Source organism: Grampus griseus (assembly GCF_964374135.1).
Source record: "Grampus griseus genome assembly, chromosome: 1".
NCBI lineage: Eukaryota > Metazoa > Chordata > Mammalia > Artiodactyla > Delphinidae > Grampus > Grampus griseus.
This window is the reverse complement of record NC_139017.1, coordinates 169,511,374-169,531,279: the sequence shown is the minus strand read 5'-3', so window position 1 is coordinate 169,531,279 and position 19,906 is coordinate 169,511,374. Positions and strand designations below refer to the sequence as shown.

The following is a 19,906-nucleotide window of genomic DNA, read 5'->3' as shown; positions in this document are numbered from 1 at the left end:
CCCATAGGTAACCACCAGTTTGCTCTCCATATCTGTGAGTCTGCTTCTTTTTTGTTATATTCACTAGTTAGTTGTATTTTTCAGATTCCACATATAAGCGATATCATACAGTATTTGTCTTTCTCTGTCTGACTTATTTCACTAAGCATAATAACCTCCAAGTCCATCCATGTTGCAGCAAATGGCAAAGTTTCATTCTTTTTAGCAGCTGAGTAGTATTCCATTGTGTGTGTGTATATATATATATATACACCACACCTGCTTCACCCGTTCGTCTGTTGATGGACACTTAGCTTGCTTCCATATCTTGGCAATTATAAATAATGCTGCTATGAACATTGGGGTGCATGTATCTTTTTGAATTTGTGTTTTGGGGGTTTTCAGATATATACCCGGGAGTGGAATTGCTGGGTTCTATGGTAGTTCTGTTTTTAGTTTTGTGTAAATGGGTACAGCCGCAGTGGAAAGCAGTGAGACCAGATTCTGGAGCTCCAGTCTCTGAATTCCCAGCCCAGTCCTCCTCTCTAAAAGAGGAGCGTGTTCCCAGGACCAATAATTGGAGTGTTGAGGACTTCTCTTGACTTGGGCAGGAGAAATGTCTCTGGCTCCAAGCAGGATGGGGAGATGTGAGGGCTGAGGGCAGACCCTGCATCCCTCAAAGACCTACTGCTTCTCCCCAGGCCTGAGCAGAGCAGAAGCACAGCCCTGCCTCTCTGTAGGATGCCAGTGGGAAAGTGGGCTTCAGCTGAATTCAAAGCCTGCCTGTGGGGCAGGACAGCGGTGGGGGCCTGGGAGGCTGTCTGCGGGACCAGCGCACAGCTGCTGGAAATGGTGGTCCAGGGAGCAGGTTAGTCATTGGAGGGAGACGGCTGGTCTGAGAATCCCTGGGGGTCCCCAGGCAGGGTAGCTGGGAGGCAAGATTCAGAGCCACCACTATAGCCCTCTCTGTAGCCCAGGACACCTGCTGGGTGAGAAAGGATCAACTCATTCCCTTGTCGTGCAGCAGGAGAGGATGAGCCACCTGCTGGGCTTGAACCGGCCCCAGGCGAGTGCAGTGGCCACGGGCTAGGAGGAAAGGGCGGGTTGGGACCCTCCCAGCCAGGGCTGCAGAGGAGTCCTGGGGCGCTGAGGGGAAGAGGGTGCAAACCCAAATCTCCACCTCCCACCCCAGAAGCCCCCAGGGTCCTGAAGACCAGACCTGGGCCTTTTGTCCCCCAGGCAAACATCTGGGTACCTCCAAGCCCTCTCCCCTCCCCCATCAGCCTTCCCACCCACCCTGGGTGAGTGACAGTAAATGCCCGTGGTCCTCCAAACTGGGAACAGACGGCTGGGTAAAACCCCAGTTGAAGAACCACACCTCTGTTCAGTAGGTAGACTAGAAACAGCCTTTACTTCCTTAGAGAATCGATGGGTGTTTAAGGGTATAGGCCTTGGCTTCAGCCATAAATTCGAAACCCAGCTCTGCAACTACGAGTAATAAAAGCAGGAAATGCTTATGGGGCATTTGCTACACACCAGGCACGGCCCTGCTTTACACCTGTTAACGCATTTAATTGTCAGAGCAGACCTCTCACGTAGGGTCTTCGGTTACTTTCCCCGTTTTACAGGTGTGAAAATGGAGAGGTTAAAAATGTCACCTGAGGGCACAGGTCCAGCAAGGCCAGAAATGGGATTCAAACCCAGGCAGGCTGGCTCCAGAAGCAGTGGTTAGAGACCTAACCACTACGCTACACTGACAGCCTATTTAATCTCCTTGAACCTCAGTTTTCCTATCTGCTAAATGGGGACTGCAGTAGCGTCTCCCCTGTTGAGGCATAAAATGTAAAGGTTTATGTCCCAAGCTCACACTGGGCACTCGTGAAAAGAGTAGTAGTGCTTACTTCTCACCCATTTTGCCCTAACCTTCACCCTGGAAATGGCAGTAGGGCCAGGGAATAGGATCAGAGCTGCAGGAAATGACATCAGCCCAGTGGGAGCCTTATAAGCCAGGCAGTGACAACTGTGGCCTCCTACCCTGGGCCCTGGTGGAGGAGATCAGGAAGGGACCGATCCAGCAGCCTTGAGTCCAATCCCATCCCTCCACAGTCTCACTGTGACTTATCCTCTCCCAGCCTCAGTTTCCTCAGCTAGAAACTGGGGGTAATGAAGGTTCCTACTTCATAGGGCTGTTGTGGGAACTAAAGAAGATCGTGCTCAGCCTGGTCTGCTGGCAGGTTCTGAAGGCAGGGAGGGCAGTTAGGAGGGGAGAGATGGCAAGAGCCAGCCCAGGGTTCAGTCAGGAGAGGCTGAGCATGTGAGGCGTTTCCAGACAGAAGCCACAGGGCATGGGGACCAACTGGAAAGACGGGGGCAGATGTGGAGGTCATGGCAGGACCTGGCACAGGTTGGAGATGTTCCCCTGAGAAGGTACCAGTGAAACCACGTGACCTCACCCGGCAGACGGCGACCGCAGAAAATGGGCCGCTGGCGTGAAGAGGCCAGGGCTGCAGTCCTCAGGACCTCTGCAGACCTCCTCCCCACCAGTCGGGGCTTCTAGATGGGCATCAGGGGCTGGAGGCAGCTGGCTGGGCTTGGCTGCCAGAGGCGGGGCTGGAGCCCAGAGGACTGAGGCCAGGGTGGCCAGGGTCTTCCAGGATGGACATAAAGCCTGTTCGGAGACCGGACACTGATGTCTTGAGTGCCTGGACCTGGCCGGGGACCTGGAGGAAAGATGCGCACTCTGCCCACCTGCCCGCCCACGGGCCCTCAGCCAGCTGAGGTCACTGGCTGAGACCTCATTCAGAGAGGGGCCAAACAGATGGGTTTGGGGCTCAGAGGAGCTCTTTGCAGCTAACTGGGTCATCTATCAAGGACGGTCACTTCCCAGCTTCAGCCTCAAAGCCCAGAGCCTGCTGACCACCTCCTGGACAGGCTTCTAGAGTCCTCGGTCCCTGCCTCTCTGCACACAGCCCCGCAAAGGAGGACTGCCCTTGACCGCAGCCCACTGTGTGCTCAGCGACAGGCCCAGCACAGTACATTAGCTCACCAATCCTCCCTCACGTCTACCCACTCCTCGGCAGGCCCTATGCTGCCTCAGTTACGGGGGCAAACTGCAGACGGCTCAGAGAGGGCAGAGAACTTGCCTGATGTCCCACAGCAGTGAGTGGGCTGGGCTTTGAGCTCAGGTCTGCTGAAAGCCAGAGCCCCCGATTTTTCCACTACACAAGGCTGCCAGGAGGGACATGGCTCCTCCCTGAGTGTGGGCAGCCTTTTGGGCCTCGGCCAGACACCGAGGCTCCGCTCAATAGGGCCAGCATGGAATATTTGGGCTGCACTGTCAGCTGCTCCTCCTAGCTGTCCGGAAAGTCAGCAAGATCAGTGTCCCCATTTTACAGCAGAGAACACTGAGTCTGCTAATAAAGGGAAGCCTAGAATAGGAACCTGAATGTTCTCTGATTACCACTCTCCCTCCATGGGGACCTGAGTCCCTGAGCTGGGGATGGAAACAGGGCCTTTGAAGCACATCCACTCAAAGGGCTCGATGTGGAACGCTGTGGAAGCCCTCTGACCCGTGATCATGGCTGGAAGGTACAACGCTTTGTCAAGCACCATATGCACTGTTTTGTGCATCTTTTCCCTGGGGCCACAGAGCTGCCGTCACCAGCTCTTCTCTGAGGGAAACAGACCATTTGCTTATTCATTCATCACACTTACAAGTCCTCGTTTCAACTAATATCTATAAGCCCCTATTATGTGCCTGCCATGGGGGAAGGACCGAGAGATCCATCTTAATATTAGTGGTGAATTTTCTAGTTACAGGGGGCCAACCACTGCTCTAAGCACTTTAAATGTATTAATCGATTTACTCCTCACAACCCTAGGAGGTAGGTACTTACTCATTTTAATAAATGAGGAAACTGAGGCCCAGAGAGGTTAAGTAATTCACCCAAGGTCACACAGCAAGTGAGTGGCAGAGCTTGTTTTCAAACCCAGACCACCTGGCTAAGGAGCCACCTTACAGCCTCTCATGGAATGGCCTGTCATGCCCTCCTGAGCTGAGCTAGAAATTCATCTGCTCCCTGGAATTGTCCAAGCAGGTGGCTATAGTCCCCCAAGGCTCTCACCAACTCCCTGGACCTTCTGTATCTCACAGACCAGGGCTCGCCTCTCGTTCCAGGGTTGCCTCTCTCCACCTACTATCCACCCATCTCGGCTGCAGCCTCCCGACCCCACCAGAGCGGGCCTGCAGGTGCATCGTTAAACCGTGACAAGTGTTAGGTCCATGCGATGCTTTATTCTTTCCACCACTGGGAGTTGGATTTAGTGTCTCTGGCAGAAGGTAAACTTCCCCTCCCTGGGACAGGCCCCTTAATTACAAGGGACATGTGGCCGCCCAAACTGTCGTGCATCAGGCCCAGTGATTTAAGGAACAGGCCCAAGGCTAAAGTTACAGGTGTTAACAGAGCTGAATCAGGAGCTGGGAGAGCAGGGATGGGGCGGCTGTGGGAGGTGGTGAGCCGGTCCCTGGAAGAGCGTCTGCTGCCTATAGCCACTCCTGGGGAAAGGGAAGTAATCCCACCGCCTCACGTACAGAAGGGGAAACAGACCAGGACCACGCTCCAAGTATAGCTCGTGTTGGGGTCGGCACTGCTGTCTCTGCTGCCAGCCTGCAGGGAGCCCTGGACTCACTGAGTCTCCCCATCTGTACACAAGGAGGCAGCTCACTGCCTAGGAGTGATAATCTTCCCAACAGATAATCTTAATAACAAAAACTAACACTGACAGAGTGCTTGTTATGTTCCAGGCATGGTACTAAGTTCATTATGAGTGTTCTCTTATTTAATTCTCAGCTGGTGAGAGAATGATCATGGTTATGCCCATTTTACAGAAGAGGAAACTGAGGCTCAGAGAGATGAAGCAACTGGCCCAAGATTGCTTGGCTAACAAGTGACCAAATGGAGGTTCTCAGCCCCTCTCTCTGAATCCAGACCCTGACCTGTATGCTCCAGGGATAATGAGAGGGATATAAGACCCAGTGTCTGCCCTGAAGGAGTCCCTGAATGATGGGGAGACAAATAAGGGCACAGGTTTCTAGAATTCCAGCAGATGGAAAATAAGAACGATGGGGGAGGACTAGGGTGCAAGGTGAGGGATGTGAGAGCTCCCAGGACGGAGGCTCTCCCCGAGGGGCTGGCATCAGGAAGGCTTCATGGAGGAGGTGGCGTAGAGCTGGGCCAAGTAGGCTGGGGCAGACAGGACAGGAGGCATTTCAGGCAGAAGGAGCCCTGTAAGCAACGGTGTGGGAACAGGAAAGCATGGCAAGTAGAGAGCACTCCTGTGTGGCGGGACCCCAAGGCACAGGAAGGAGCGGGTAGTAAGAAACAATAATAATAACAGCAACAATAAGGACAACGGCTGACATCTATTCAGTGCTTACTGGGTGCCAGGCCAGGGTCTAAAGGTCTAAATTCTTTATACAATGCTCACAAGAACCCTATGAGATAGATACTGAGGAAAACAGGAAAACAGGCACAGAGAGGGTAAGTGACTTGCCAAGGTCACCCAGCTAACAGGTGGCAGAGCCAGGATGTGAAGTTGGACAGGCTGGCTCCTGAGCCCATAGAAGGCCAACTGCTGTGCTCCAGGTGGGAGCAGGGGAGGTGAGGTAAGAGCCTCTTGGGAAAGTTCTTCTTGCATGCCAAGCTGCTGGGGGCCCTGCCTTCCCTCTGTCCACCGGGCTTGGTCACAGGCAGAGAGGAAAAGTGAGGGGGCCCTGAATCCAGTGACGTCTGTCCAGGGATGCCATGGGAGCCAGGATGGGCCTGGGAAACTCCCCGAGGCAGCCGGGGGACTTGGAGCAGTTGTGAGGGTAGAGAGTGTATTCACTGCGAAACTCTGGTGCCAGGCATGCCTCCCAGCTGATTTTCCCGTGGATCCCAAGCCCATCAGAGCAGAGACCCCAACTCCTGAGGCTCCCCATCAGGAAGAGCCTGGGCCCTTCTCTGCTGAGCGGTCCTGCTGTCTGACAGCTGTCTGACAACCATCTTTGACGGTTTTCCTCTTCTCTAACATTGAACCCTCTGCTGCCCCCTCTGGACCTCCCACATAAAGCCATAGACTTTTTGAACTGGAGGGGGATTTTAGGACCCACCTAGACCAGCCCCCCTCACCAGACCACACAGGAAACCGGTGCCTGGAGAGACACCCCACAGAAGGCGAGAAGCAGGGCCAGGCTGAGGGCTTAAGCCAGACATGGGTTCAAGTCCTAGCCTTGGTCCTTATTGGCTGAGTAGCCACGGACCAGTGCGTTTGAAAACCTCAGTTTCTGCCTCTGTAAAACGGAGATAATAATTCCTGCTTCTAGGTTCTGTAAGGCTCTAATGCATTAAAGCATTTAGCATGGAACCTGCCTCAGAGTGACCAGTGAGCAGAAGTGATGGTCAAGGGCCCTCCCCACCCCTCACCCAACCCGCTGTGTGCTGGGGACCCCACGGACCCCAGACTCAGGGTGCAGAGGAGGATACTCACTGAGCAAATCCAGCCCCCCCCCACCAGTCACCCCCTCAAACATCAGCTCAGCCCATGCTCGCTGAGATCTGCTCTGTGCTGCCCTTAGCTGGGGCCCTGGTCAGCAGGATGACCCAATGTCCTTACCTGAGGAAGCTCCCAGGCCAGTGACCAGAGTGAGTGGTGTCGGCAAAGTCCAGCCACTGTTCAGGCCAGTGATGGAGGTTACCGTTCATAAATATGATGGCCAGTAGGTACAGGGACTTACCAGTACCAGGCATCCTGCAAAGCGTGCCACGAACATGAACCCTATGCAGTAGGTACTGTTGTGATGCCCATTTTACAGATGAGAGAACTGAGGCCGGAGCAGACCTGGTGAGGGATGAGGTTAGAGAGGTCAGAGATGAGACAGGTGGCCAAGGCCTCAGCACATGGGCCATGGAAAGACCAGGGGAGGAGATCATGATGGCTGGATCTCTGAGACTCCCCCACCCCCAAGTCAAGCCCTACCGCCCTAGCCAGGAGTTGGATCCCAAGAGGAATGAGCTTGGCTCTGCCTCACCCTGCTCTTGGAAAAGACACAGTCCAGTAGCTGTGTGATAAAGCCAGTAGAGTTAAATGCTCATCGATGAAACTGGGTGATGGATTCATGAGTGTTCATTGTACATTTATTTGAGCTTTCTGATAGGTTTGAATATTTTCATAGTAAAATGTCAAGGAGGAAATAATACACAATCCTTTTCCCACAAAACGCCCCTTCTCCATGGCTCTTCCCCTCCCCGCTACCCCCCACTTGCCTCCCCTGGAAATTGCTTTGTGAAAAGTGAGAAGCAAGAATGATTCGCTTGCCCTCTGACTCAGGAAGTCAATCCTAGAATGCTGATGGGACAGGAAAGACTATGGCTGCAGAGTCCTATGGGAAGGGAGGGCTCGGAGCTGGGGGGTTGGGGGTTTGGGAAGTTCTGCTGGGAGGTTGGTGGGGGTACGCCCAGCCAAGCACTTCAGTCCTCACAGGCACCGGCAGGCCCCAGTGTCACCCTTGTCCCATGCGGGAGGCCCAGGAAGCTAGCACCTGCCTAAGGGACACATTGCCGGTGAGCAGAAAGCCTGTGACCTGGGAGCCAGGTGCCCCAGGGGCTGGGTGGGGAAGTCCAGGGGTGAGCTCTCTTCTAAGCCCCAGAACACCAGGACCCGATGCTTGAGGGGGACACAGTTCTGCTGGAAGGGACAGAGGTTTTCCAGCGTTGGGGAAGAGGGCGTGAGACCCACCCAGAACCTCCAGGCTCCAGCCTATTGTTCTCAGGGGCTTGGGAGGGGGGCGGGGGGTTAATAGAGTAGCCTGAACTTGAAGTTGAACTTGAGCTGAGCGTCACTGCCCCTGGCCAGATCTCAAATGTGCTTGCCCACTTGCCAGGGCCTCCCCCAAGCTTCCACAGGCTTCTGGAGACTTCGTTCATAAAGCTAAAACGATGGCACCTGGTGAAATCGCCCATGTGTATTATATATACCTCTGGGATACATTGAAAACATCCCCCAAATAGCCAGCCTTGCTGCTATTTAAAATGGGTTCGTGTCACACCCCACAGATTTCATCTCTGCGGAAATGGCACTTATCGTGGGCCTGAACACATTCACTCTATTGCCACATAAACTACAGTGGCGTGGCAGGGCTGGGGCAGTCACACGCGGTAGCCGCAGACAGGCTGCTGGACAGGCTGCCTCCGGACAGTGAAGCCGAGGTGTAGGGAGGGTCCACCTGGGGTTGGCAGCCCAGGAGGCCAATCAGAAGACATGGAACGTGGACAAGCAGCCAATCAGGGCACAAGCAGAAAGTTGCTCCACTTGTAGGGGCAGGTAGTCTGGGGATTTGAGGTCCTTTGATCCGATCAGTGCATACAGCCGGAAAGCCTCCAGGGATCTCTCCCTGTGCCCTGTCTGCCCAGGCCCGGAGAAGTCGGATTGAGGTTCTCCAACTCCCCTGAGCCTTGTCCTCCCAGTCGGTAATAATTTCCACAACTGTTACCAAGCACCCACTACGGACCTAATGGTTAGTTCACATAACACTACCTTGGAGTGGGTCTTGTGCCTGCGAGAAGACTGAAGCTTAAGAAGGTCAAGGCAGTAATTCCCCTGTGGAACTTACATTAGAACCTCCTGGAAGGCTTGTTAAAACCTGGGTGGCTGGACCCCCACCCCCAGGTTTCTGATTCAGCAGGTCTGGAATTGGGCTCAAGAATTTACATCTCTAACAAGTTCTGAAGCTGCTGGCCCGGGAAACACACTTTGAGAACTTCCGGGTTAAACGCACAGGTACAAAACAGCACTAGCATGCAGATTCGGATCCGGCCTCAAGACCTGTGGCCTCCCACTGCCCTTGTGTGTGTCTGTGTGTCTGCGTATGTGTGTTTATGTGTCTCTGTGTGTGCACTTATACATATGTGTGTGTTTATGTGTGTCTGTGTCTGTGTGTGCATATATATGTGTGTGTGTCTGTGTATATATACGTGTGTGTGTCTGCGTATGTGTGTTTATGTGTCTCTGTGTGTGTGCGTATGCGTATGTGTGTCTGTGTGTGTGTGTGTGTGTCTGTGTCTGTGTGTGCATATATATGTGTGTGTGTGTCTGTGTATATATACGTGTGTGTGTATGCGTATGTGTGTTTATGTGTCTCTGTGTGTGTGCGTATGCGTATGTGTGTCTGTGTGTGTGTGTGTCTGTGTGTGTGTCTGTGTATATATACGTGTGTGTGTATGCGTATGTGTGTTTATGTGTCTCTGTGTGTGTGCGTATGCATATGTGTGTCTGTGTGTCTGTGTGTGTCTGTGTCTGTGTGTGCATATATTACGTGTGTGTGTGTCTGTGCGTGTGCACAGGTGCTCGTAGGATTTTATTTCTGCGTTAGCAGTAACCCGAGCTGCATCCTGCTTGGCCCAGCCTCACCGATTCACCACTTCCCACGCTGCACCACCCGCCTCGCACTCCCCTGCTCCCCCAGAGCAGCCAGCCAGGGCCTCCAGTTGGGCTTGTTAATTTTATCTCCTACCACTTGGAAAGCACAACAGCTGTCAGGGGAGGGGCGAGGCAGGTGAACCGGTGAACGGGGCTGCCAACCAGCTCTCCTCAGAGAGGAAGGCGGGGTGGATGGGCTACACCCGCAGCCACTGGGTACCCTTGTGACCCCGCTCCACTCAGAAGGGCCTCCGTCTCCAGGCAGGGAGGGTCTGGGCAGTGGCCACCGATGCTGGCAATGACCTGGACCCAGATCCCCACCCCTCGCCGGTGCATCGGCACGCGGGCTCCCGCTCGCTTCCAAGGTTGGGGGTTGTGATCTGGCTCAGCAGATGCCACATAAAAGGGCCCCATTGCAGCTCATATACGCACAGACACTGCGTTTATCTCTCCTGTCACTGATGGCGGCTCCATTTGGGGGCTTTTTGTCAGTATTTTTTCCCCTTGGCTGCCGTCACTACTCAGTTCAATATTTAATTTTCCCATAAAGCAAAGCGTTGTGCCTTTCCTTCTCTCTTTTTCTTGCTGGAGTCCCCCTTCTGCTGGTGGGCTGTTTCTTCCTCAGGTTTCTGCAGGGAGAGAGGGGCTTGGACATGGCTAAGATTTCAGCCCTTCCAAATTGGACAGGGGTGGGAGGGCAGGACACTTAAGTCCCTCCTCCCAGCTCATTCATTTGACAAATGTTTATTGAGCGAATCCTTGTGTGTCAGGCCCTTGGATGTAGCAGTAGACAGAAGAGTTCCTGTCCTCATGGTGCTTACATACTAGTGGGGTGTGTTGGAAAAAAAGACAAGTGTGAGAACCAGTATACGAAATAACTATACCTTATGATGTGTTCTATGAAGAAATAACGAGGTGCTGTGACAGAGAATAGAAGAGGCACCTCGCTTAGATTAGGAGGTGGCATTTGAGCTGAGACTTGAAAGATAAGCAGGACCCAGCCTTGCTCAAAGCTGAGTGAAGGACTTCAGGCAAAGCAAAGAGCAGATGCAAAGGCCCCGGGGTTGAAACAAGCTTAGGGTGTTTATAGACCAAAAATATCTCCGTATATTTGGAGCATGGTGTTGGGGGGAGGGTCGAGACAAGGCTAGAGGTGGTGGCAGGGCCCACGGCATTGCAAGGTCTTTCGGGATTCCTTCCACAGATTGTGTGCTTGTCTGTACTAGAAGTGAAAGAAGGAAAAAAGCAAACAGGAATTGAAATTGAATCCCCGCGTGGCAGGCTTGCACTAGCTCTGAGGTTAAAGAAAGACGAAGCTCCAGCCTTCAGAAAGCACACGGCCCAATGGAGAAACAGACGTGGGCCCGGGGCAGAATGACAAGCACCTACGGGTATGACAAGAACAGGGTGCTCCAGGAATCCAGAGGATGAGCCCTAACCCAGTTTGGGAAAGTGCTGGAAGGCTGCCTGGAAGAGGCAACAGTCAAGGGCAGACCTGAAGGATGAAGCCGAATTAACCAACAGAAGGACTGGTATGTCCGGGGCACAGAGGAGGTGAGCAAGGCGAGGAAGGAACCTGGGGCATTTCTGTGTGGCTGGAGCAGAGAAGTCGTCCTGGAAGAGATGCTGTTTTGAGTAGCATCTTAAAGAAGCAGAGAGAGGCCGGTAGAGAGGATGGGAAAGACACAGAGATGTGGGACAGAAAAAAAGAAAGAAAGAAATTAAACTAGGAAGCATGGAGGAATGTTTATATTCATGAACACTTTTATATTGAGGGTGGTTTTCTTTCTTTTTTTTGAATATGGTATAGTGACTAGTAGCTGACTGAAACAGAAGGCAGTCGATAGAGCAGGCACGCTGAGAGGAAAGAATGGATTTTTGCAAATAATGTAATTTTGAACTTGTCTTTTCCCTCCCCCACTCCTCCCCAAAATCTAATTGATTACCGCCCTTTGATAAATGACACCCAGAGCAGGAGTGTGCTAAGACCAATTTAGCACAAGGTACTCAAGGAAAAGGAGAGATTATCCCTTCCTCCAGACAGTGGTCACCCCTGAGAGGAAGAAGAACTTCCCCTCTATGTCCCTCCCAGCCCAGGGAGAAGTGAGAGCAATTGAAGAGGTAATATAAATAATCCCTTTCTACTTCACCATCCTTGTAGAAGGTTTATGTCCATATTCTCACTTGCTTCTTCTCTCAAAATCTTGGAAGCTGAAAGTTTGGCAGGATATGTTTTATTGAACCCATTTTATAGATGGGAAGACTGATGTCCGTGTGGGTCAGTTGATTTGCCCAAGGTCCCATGGGATGTTGGTAACAGAGCCTGGGCTGGAACCTTGGCCTCACTCTATTTGAGCTGGTTCCCTGGGAGGAGTTGGGGGGAGCCTCATGGTGGGGAGAGAATTTAACTCCAGTAGATACAGTTAGACCCAGATCTGCTAGGGTTTATATCACAACAGGTTTGTGTCCCTGAATTGCAAAAGCCAAAGGATGATTTACAGAGCTAAGAGCCATCACATTATCTGCAAAGTGAGTTACGATGACCGAAACAAAGTTCTACTTTCAAGAGAAAAACGCAATATTTCAGAGTTAATTTCATAAAACCGATCACCCAACCATTGCCTCACTGTGTCGATGTTAACAGTAGAGTCTAAAATAACTTTGATTCCTGCCCCCTCCTCAATGGCCTGGAACAGAGGCGTGCTGTGCTGTGTGGCCGTGTCAGATGTGAAGCCGCTTTACCTTCCCAGATGCTGGACAAAATCAGTCGAAGAAACTTCTAGCAGCAATTCTCTCTGCTTAAGGCAAAGTCAAAAATAAACTGGGGGGCTTCCCTGGTGGCGCAGCGGTTAAGAATCCTCCTGCCAATGCAGGGGATGCGGGTTCGAGCCCTCGTCCGGGAGGATCCCACATGCCGTGGAGCAACTAAGCCCATGCACCACAACTACTGAGCCTGCGCTCTAGAGCCCGCAAGCCAGAACTACTGAGCCCATGTGCTGCAACTGCTGAAGCCCGTGCGCCTGGAGCCCGTGCTCCGCAACAAGAGAGGCCACCGCAACGAGAAGCCCGTGCACCGCAGCGAAGAGTAGCCCCCTCTCGCCGCAACCAGAGAAAGCCAGCACGCAGCAGCAGAGACCCAATGCAGCCAAAATTAAAAATAAATAAAAACTAAACTGGGAAGTCCACTGGCTTGACTTGGGGGCAGTGGATTCAGGGGAGTTCTATGGCAGTGACCTCTGTTTGACCATGATGGTGAACTTGTAGAACTGAGGGGCTCTCCCTAATGCACAGGGCTGGGGTTACACAAGTACCGTGGTATATCCACAAGTGGTTTGTAAATTCTGAAGCTCTGCCTTTGTCTAGGGTCTTACTGCTATGACTACTACTATTTCTCCCTTGCCCAGGCCAAATATGCCTGCCCAGTGTCTCTGAGGAGGGTCCTTTCAGGTGCATGGTACCCACCCTCGCCCCAGGAGAGCATTGCACTAACACGGACAACCCTGAAGACACACTCTCAGAGTCCATAGGAATGAGGCATTTGTGTTGGGTGCATTGGGTACTGCTTCAGAAGAGTGGGGAGAAATTGGTGATCTAGGGCTCTTTGTTAATGATTCTTTGCCATTATATGCCACCTGGATCATAGCCAGGTGGCCTTGCTCTATACTGCTCATTCTGTAGCCCAGCTTTGAATTTGGGATTATTCTCGTCCAGGACCTTTATACCCATGACTGCAGCTGGCCATCTGTCTTTGACTGGTTACTGCTTCGGGGGCCACGGGATCTATTCCAGGCATAGAGTCATAAGGGGGCTTTGACCTTGGTCAGAGATTGTAGCAGGGATGGGGATGATGAGAATGGAGATGGGGTTGGGCTTGGAGGAGGGATGGGATGGAGACAGATATGAGGATTGAGTTGGGAATGGGGATAGAGATGGAGTAGATTTAGGGATGGGGAAGGCAATAGAAGTGGGAATAGGAATGGAAAAGAGAATGGGGATGGAGGTGGAGAAGAAAAAAGATGGATGGAGATGGGAATGGAGGTGGGGATGGAGATGGGGATGGATGTGGGGATACAGGTGAGAATGGGACTGGAAAAGGAGGGAGAGATGGCAGTAGAGAAGAAGATGGGCACGGGGAAGACTGAGAGTAAGGGAAGGTGCTAGACCACGAGCCTAAGAAGCAGCAGTTTGTGGGGGAAAGAGTGCTGTACGTAGTCAACGGAAGGGAAGAGAGGAAGAAGGGGGAGAGGATGACGTGTGGAGTGAAGCATCCCGAGGCAGCCAAGGACTCCCGGGTGTAGACAGCTCCCTGACCACCCGCACTCAGAGCCCTCCGGCGGGCAACAGGAGGCGAGATGCAGAGTGACATTTTCCTAGGACACAGCAACTGAGGAATACGTTGATGCAGAGTGTGGGAAGCCTGGGCTGTCCACGCCGATATTAGCAGCTCTGCCGTGTCCTGCTCCATACAACTGAAATCCGTTAGTGTCTTATGAGCTTGACTAACTGTACATATTGCTAACACCTGCTCAGAAGTATAACGAGGGACAGGAACACAGTTCCCAATCAGGGTCTGTGTGGGTGGTGTGCGTGACTTGGGTGCAGATCTCCAGAACGGTGTGTGTGTGTGTGTGTGTGTGTGTGTGTGTGTGTGTGTGTGTGTGTGTGTGTGTGTGTGTGTGTGTGTGTGTGTGTGTGTGTGTGTGTGTGTGTGTGTGTGTGTGTGTGTTGGGGGGAGCACTTGTGCTGTACAAAGAAGCCTGGTCAGGATTTGGAAGGCCTGGGTGCCAGTCCAGGCACTGCCACTGACTGACGGTGTGACTGTAGGCAAATCTCTCCCTCTCTCTGACCTCAGTTTGCTTACCTGTAAAATGGAAGGTCTAGACTGGCCCTCTCCAATAGAAATATATATTTATATATTTAATTGTAGGTTTTCTAAAGACCACATTAAGAAAAGGCTTTAAAAAGTTAAAATGAATTGGAATAATAGATTTGTTAAATCCAGTGTACCCCATGTATTATTTCAGTAAGTAACCAGTATAAAAATATTCATGGTATACTTAACACGCTTTTAAAAAATTGTCTTCCGGATTCAATGTGTATTTTACACTTACAGCACATATGAACTTGAAAAAGCCACATTTCAGATGCTTGAGAGCCACAGGGATGGGCGGCTACTGTATTGGACAGTGCAGGTCCAGAGCATTTCTGGTCTCCTCACTAAACCATGAATGTCCTGAAGGCAAAGACGATGATTTATTTTCCCAGAAAGTAGCAAAGAGCCTCAAAGAAAGAACGTTAATAAATTTGCCTGCTAAATGCATCTGACATGCACTTTCAAAACACTTTCAGGTACTTTGTTATTGAATCCTCACAGGTACTCTATAATTCCAATTTGCAGGTAAGGAAACTGAGGCACAGAGTGGCTGCATAACTTGCCCAAGGTTGCCTAGCTGGCAAATGGCACAGCTTGACCTTTAAACCCGGGGTAGTGTGAGTTAGAGCCCATCCCCTTCACCGTTGTCCTATACTATCTCGTTTATAATAGTGAGATAAGTAATATTAATTAAAATTGCTAAACTGTATTGCAGGCTTACTACGTGCTAGGCATCTTGTAAGCATCATCTCATTTATTCCTCAAAGCAATCCTATAAGGAAGGTTCTACGTGTCTAATTCCTGTTTGCTCAATGAAAGTAAGAAAGAAGAAATGAGGGATTTTAAAGGTGCCCCCTGACTAGCCCTGAGCCTCTAGTGTAAGGGTCCACAACCCCCAGGCCGTGGACTGGCTGTTAAGACCTGGGCCGCACAGCAGGAGGTGAGCGGTGGGCAAGGGAGCAAAGCTTCATCTGTATTTACAGCTTCTCCCCATCGCTCGCGTTACCCCTTGAACCATCCCCCCACCCCGTCCGAGGAAAAATTGGCTTCCGCAAAACCGGTCCCTGCTGCCAAAATGGTTGGGGACCGCTGCCTAGGATTCTTGGAGGGTATACTTATCCCTACCCATAAGCCACCATGAGCAGTGACAGAGAATTATTCTAAGCTCTAACTGGCATGGTCCCTTGATCTTTGGAGCATCCGAGTTGAGTAGAGCCACCCACGGGAAGAGTTCCTCCAAGGATCTGGATTAAAGGTATCCGTGAGAGTTGAGATGTGTCAGGTAAATGAGCATCCCCAGCAGCTAAAATGTGCACTTAGGGCTAAAGGCGCTGATGGGTACGAACTTCTTTCTTCTTTCCAAAGATACGTCAGTGTTCCAGCTTAGTATTTGAGCCCTGGAGCCAGGGTGCTGGGGTTCAAATCCAAACTCTGTGAACCCCAGAAAGCCACTTCACCTCTTAAGTTTCCCCATCTGTAAAATGGGAGTAAATAAACCCATGTAGATGCATGGCGAGGAGTAAATGAATTAACACACGTGAAGGGCTTAGAACAGCTCCTGCCTCCTAACTGTTGGTCATTGTTGGTTCTTGCCGTGGGATCCAGGCTTTCAGTGAGTCCTAGAAAACTTAGATCGCAGACTGTGACTTGTGGATAATTGAAGTGTTCTGGTGTGTTTTTCCCCTCTCGGAATTCCTTACCCCACTTCCCATCTGTTTCCTACCACCTCACACTTAATTACAGTTCTCCATCTATTGTTCTCCCATTGTTTCCCGTTTGTTCTGCTTCCCTTGCGACAGCACATGGCGGCTGCCTGAGCGAATGAATGGTTCATACCTGGCTTCGTTTCACTAGACCTTAAAATAGAGTTGCCAGGCGTCTGTCACCCCCGCCAGACTGTGAGCTTCTCGACGCGCTGTATCCGTTTCATCACTGGGCGCCTGTGGTGAGCACCTGGCACCATGCCTGCACCTAGTAGGTGTCAGGAAATGTTTGTCGGATTTAATTAAACTTAACTGGAGTGAAAACCCCTTGCAGGAAGGAAAGGCCCACCCCTCTTCATTTTCTCTGTGTCTCCCACTGCACTTGACCTAAGGCTACAAGAAGCCAGAACTGACAGCCTTTCCTAAGCAAAGTCGTAAGGTTCTGGCTCCTGTCCTGCTGATAACAAGGAAGTTGCGGAAATGATCTCAAGAGTCATGAGACTAGTGAATCCCTAGCACGTGCTAAGCCCTTTCATATCGATTAGCTGGTTCATCCTTCAAATGTGTCTGCCAAGGATTAATCCCACTTAGCAAATCGGGAAACTGAGGCTCACAGTTTTGGTAACTTGCCCAAGGACATGGAGGTGGCGGTGACCTCCCTGGGACTTGGACCCAGGAGTGCCGGATGGCTCCACATTTGACCTCTCAATAACCCACGGTGCCTGGGAACACCTGCTTTGGCAAACCAGCTAGTAGTGGGCGGTGAGGAGAGCAGAAAGGGAAGCTGGTGGGAAGCGGGACCAATCAAAATAAGCCAACTTTGGGGGGAAAATAAAAAGAAAGAGGGAAGACTCTTGGCTCTAAATATCTCTCAAGGTCATCTGCTTCTCCCGCTCTGCCCTCACCACGGTCTAAGCGACCCATCTCACTGGCTTAAACAGCACTCTGTGTTTCCAGTCTCTTCAAAATGCAGCTCAGATCATATCTCTGCTGTTGCTTGAAGCCTTCTTCCTCCTGCTCTCAGGACAAAGAAGAAAAACTCACAGCCAGCGGTGGGCTGGCAAACCTGCTCTCTGGGGGCCTGGGGTGGGGACGGCGGAAGAAACAAACAAGAAAGCCCTGATTTGCAGTGGTGGCTGATTTCCATGGCGTAAAGATGCCCACCGTGGCCTGTTTCGATCTAGCAGCAGTTTAAGAACTGGTTCACAAAATTCCCAGCAACATCACAATCGGCTCTCAGGAGCTGGTAGGAACCAGCCACAGCACACCACTGCAAGCGGTGACCCACCAGCGGTGCCCTGCACATCTCCCCAGCCCCAGCAGGCACCACGTCCCCGCTCCTTGCCCTCCCACCACACAGCCTGCCTTCCATCCCCCCTGCCCTGAGCCAACTGTCACGAGGCCTTTGCACATGCTGTTCCCTCCACCTGCCACACTTGTCCTCTGCCTACTCTTGCGTCCTCAGGCACAGCACGGCGTCACTCCCTCAGGCTTGAGCGGGTCCCTTTACATCCTGTTATACCTCCTGGTATCTGATGCACTTAGCACAGTTGACCGTGTGATCACTTGATTCATGGTTATCTTCCCCACCAGGCTGTAAGCCCCGTGAGGCAGGGCCTTGTCTGTATGCCCAGTAGCGACATCCTTCTCACTGTCGTTGCTGCCAGTGGCACCCCCTGGAATTGTGCAATATTTGTCCCCCACCCCAATGCCCAGTGTGGGACCTGGCCCATCCTAGGTAATCAGTGAACTCTTCCCGAACCTTCCAGTTAAGCATTGGTCTTCCTGTGCTTCTCTTTTGAGTAGCTCCTCCCACCTCCATTGAGGTGGTGGCCGCTGACACACCAGCCCCCTTCAGCCGCTACCAAGCCCAGAACTTCACGCTGGTCTGCATCGTGTCGGGAGGGAAACCGGCGCCCACGGTGAGTACCTCTGGAGTCGTCCCTCCTCGTCCCTGCCGGGCCCCCCTCCTTCGTGGCCCATCCAGCTGCCCCTGTCACCACAGCGCTCACTCTGCAGAACGAAGGATAGAGGCCACAGCTTGCATAAATTAACTCTGCCCCGTCTGCCTTGGTTTGATCCTGTCCACTCATCTGACCTACCCAGGCGCCCATATGCCTTTCTTGCTCCCAGCCCCCTGGTGCTGAGAACCCCCGCTTCTCCTGGACCCTGAAATCCTTGAACTGCACAGTGAGGGTGGGCTTCAGGGGAGCCCAGCCTCAAGCACACCCCTACCCCAGTTATTGAACAGGATGGAGACAGATGAGGCCCGGAGAAGGCAAGGGATGTAGAGAGAGTCAGCCACTGTGTTCTTGACAGAGCTGGGACTCAAGGTCATGTCCTCCAGCTCCAAGTCCACTGGGGAGGGTAGGAAGGAGGGAGGAAAAGGGGGAGGTGGGAAGCGGGGAGGAGGGGGAAATCCCTGTTTGGGCCAACTCCTTATTAGCCCTGCCCTAAGCGCTTTGAGGCCTGTCAGTGCAGCTCACGAGTTACTGTCATGGCCGCTCTAAGGGGCGGGGTGGGGGTGGGGGTGGGGGGGTGGGGGGAGGGGCTAGAATGGGAGAGCATGTGGGGGGCTGTCTTCTAGCCCCTAACGTCACATGCACCAAATGACCCTGAGCAAGGAGACCTGCCCTCTGCTCCTCAGGTTCTTTGAGGAGGTTTAGGTTGTGGGCGACATTATAGTTTTTCAGCATTTTTAGAAGCATCAGGACCTGTTTGGTCTGATTCAAATACACGGAAGCCCCATGTTGAAAACATTTAAAAGTGAAGGAAGGGCAAGTTGCCCTAATGGGTCCCTGAGGCACCTCTGTGGAACCCTGAGAGTTCCCTGAACCATATCGAGAACCTACGGGCTACGTGCTCCCAAGGCCAAGTTTAACCTTATATGATACTTTGAGTCTTGACCCTGTGAGTTTCACACATCACTAGGGGTGGGGCTGGAGCCTTGGGCAGGGGGATTAGAGTTCAAGGTGGGGAGGCAGGGGCTCTCCTCCTTCCAGACCCTTGACTGTCTCACAGGCAGGATCCAGTGGGGTGACCTTGGGACCGGGCCAGCCCCACCCCAGGACCAGCTGTCCAGGACAGGACAGGAGTGGAGAGAACCAAGACAGGGCAGTAAGCAGGTGCTCAGAGGCACAGGGGGCAGTAGGCGGGGGTGCAGAGACGAGCCTTTGATGAAGCCCATCTCCCTCCACCTGCACCTTACAGTCCTGAGGACACAGAGGAAAAAGCAGCTTCAGAGCCAGCAACTGGCGAGAGAAGAGCGTGGTCCCAAGATTTCCCTTTGGAGCCCATAAAGACGTCTGCCCTCTCGAAAATGAGACAAGCTCGTCTTTTTCTCCAAAGAAAAACTCCTTTTCTGCAGGGCACAGAGAAAGTCTCCTCACCGCCCTGGGGCTGCAGGAAGACCCCCTCCTCCCCGAGCTGGCCATCTCCTGCCATTTAAGACACAGCAGTACAATATTCAAATATATATATGTAAAAAAATATATATATATCTGAAAGGTCCTCATCTCCCCACATTCCAGGCACCTTACGTTTGCCTGCGATATCAAAACTTGAAAGAATTCTTTGACATAAATTACAAACCTGCTTTTGAAGCACTTTTCAAAAAAGAAAGAAAGAAAAACCCCAAAGCAGGCTATTATGTGCATAAGAGATTCTTCGTTGGAGCTGTAAACTCTGACAGACTCTGCGCACCCCACGTTTCATTCGCCCCCCCCCACCTGGTCCTCCTCCGCATCCTCCGGCTCCCTTTCCCCACTGGCACCAGCGTCCCCAGAGCTGCTTCCTGTCCTCCTCTCACCCTGTCTCCCATCGATTTATTTAAAAAAAATACACCCAATCCCCACAGGCCCCTGGCATATGTACCAAAATAAAAAGGCAGCAAATT

At 52.1% G+C, this 19,906-nt stretch overlaps 1 protein-coding gene across 1 annotated transcript in view; it reads left to right on the top strand.

Moving 5' to 3' along the window:
* The window catches only part of IGSF21 (immunoglobin superfamily member 21), a gene marked incomplete at its 5' end in the record, with an annotated part of 244,551 nt that overhangs the window by 212,413 nt on the left and 12,232 nt on the right, over positions 1–19,906 (top strand). The window contains one exon of the mRNA XM_082657755.1: positions 17,818–17,933. Within this exon, the coding sequence (XP_082513881.1) occupies positions 17,818–17,933 (116 nt within the window). The remainder of the gene's footprint in view (positions 1–17,817; positions 17,934–19,906) is intronic.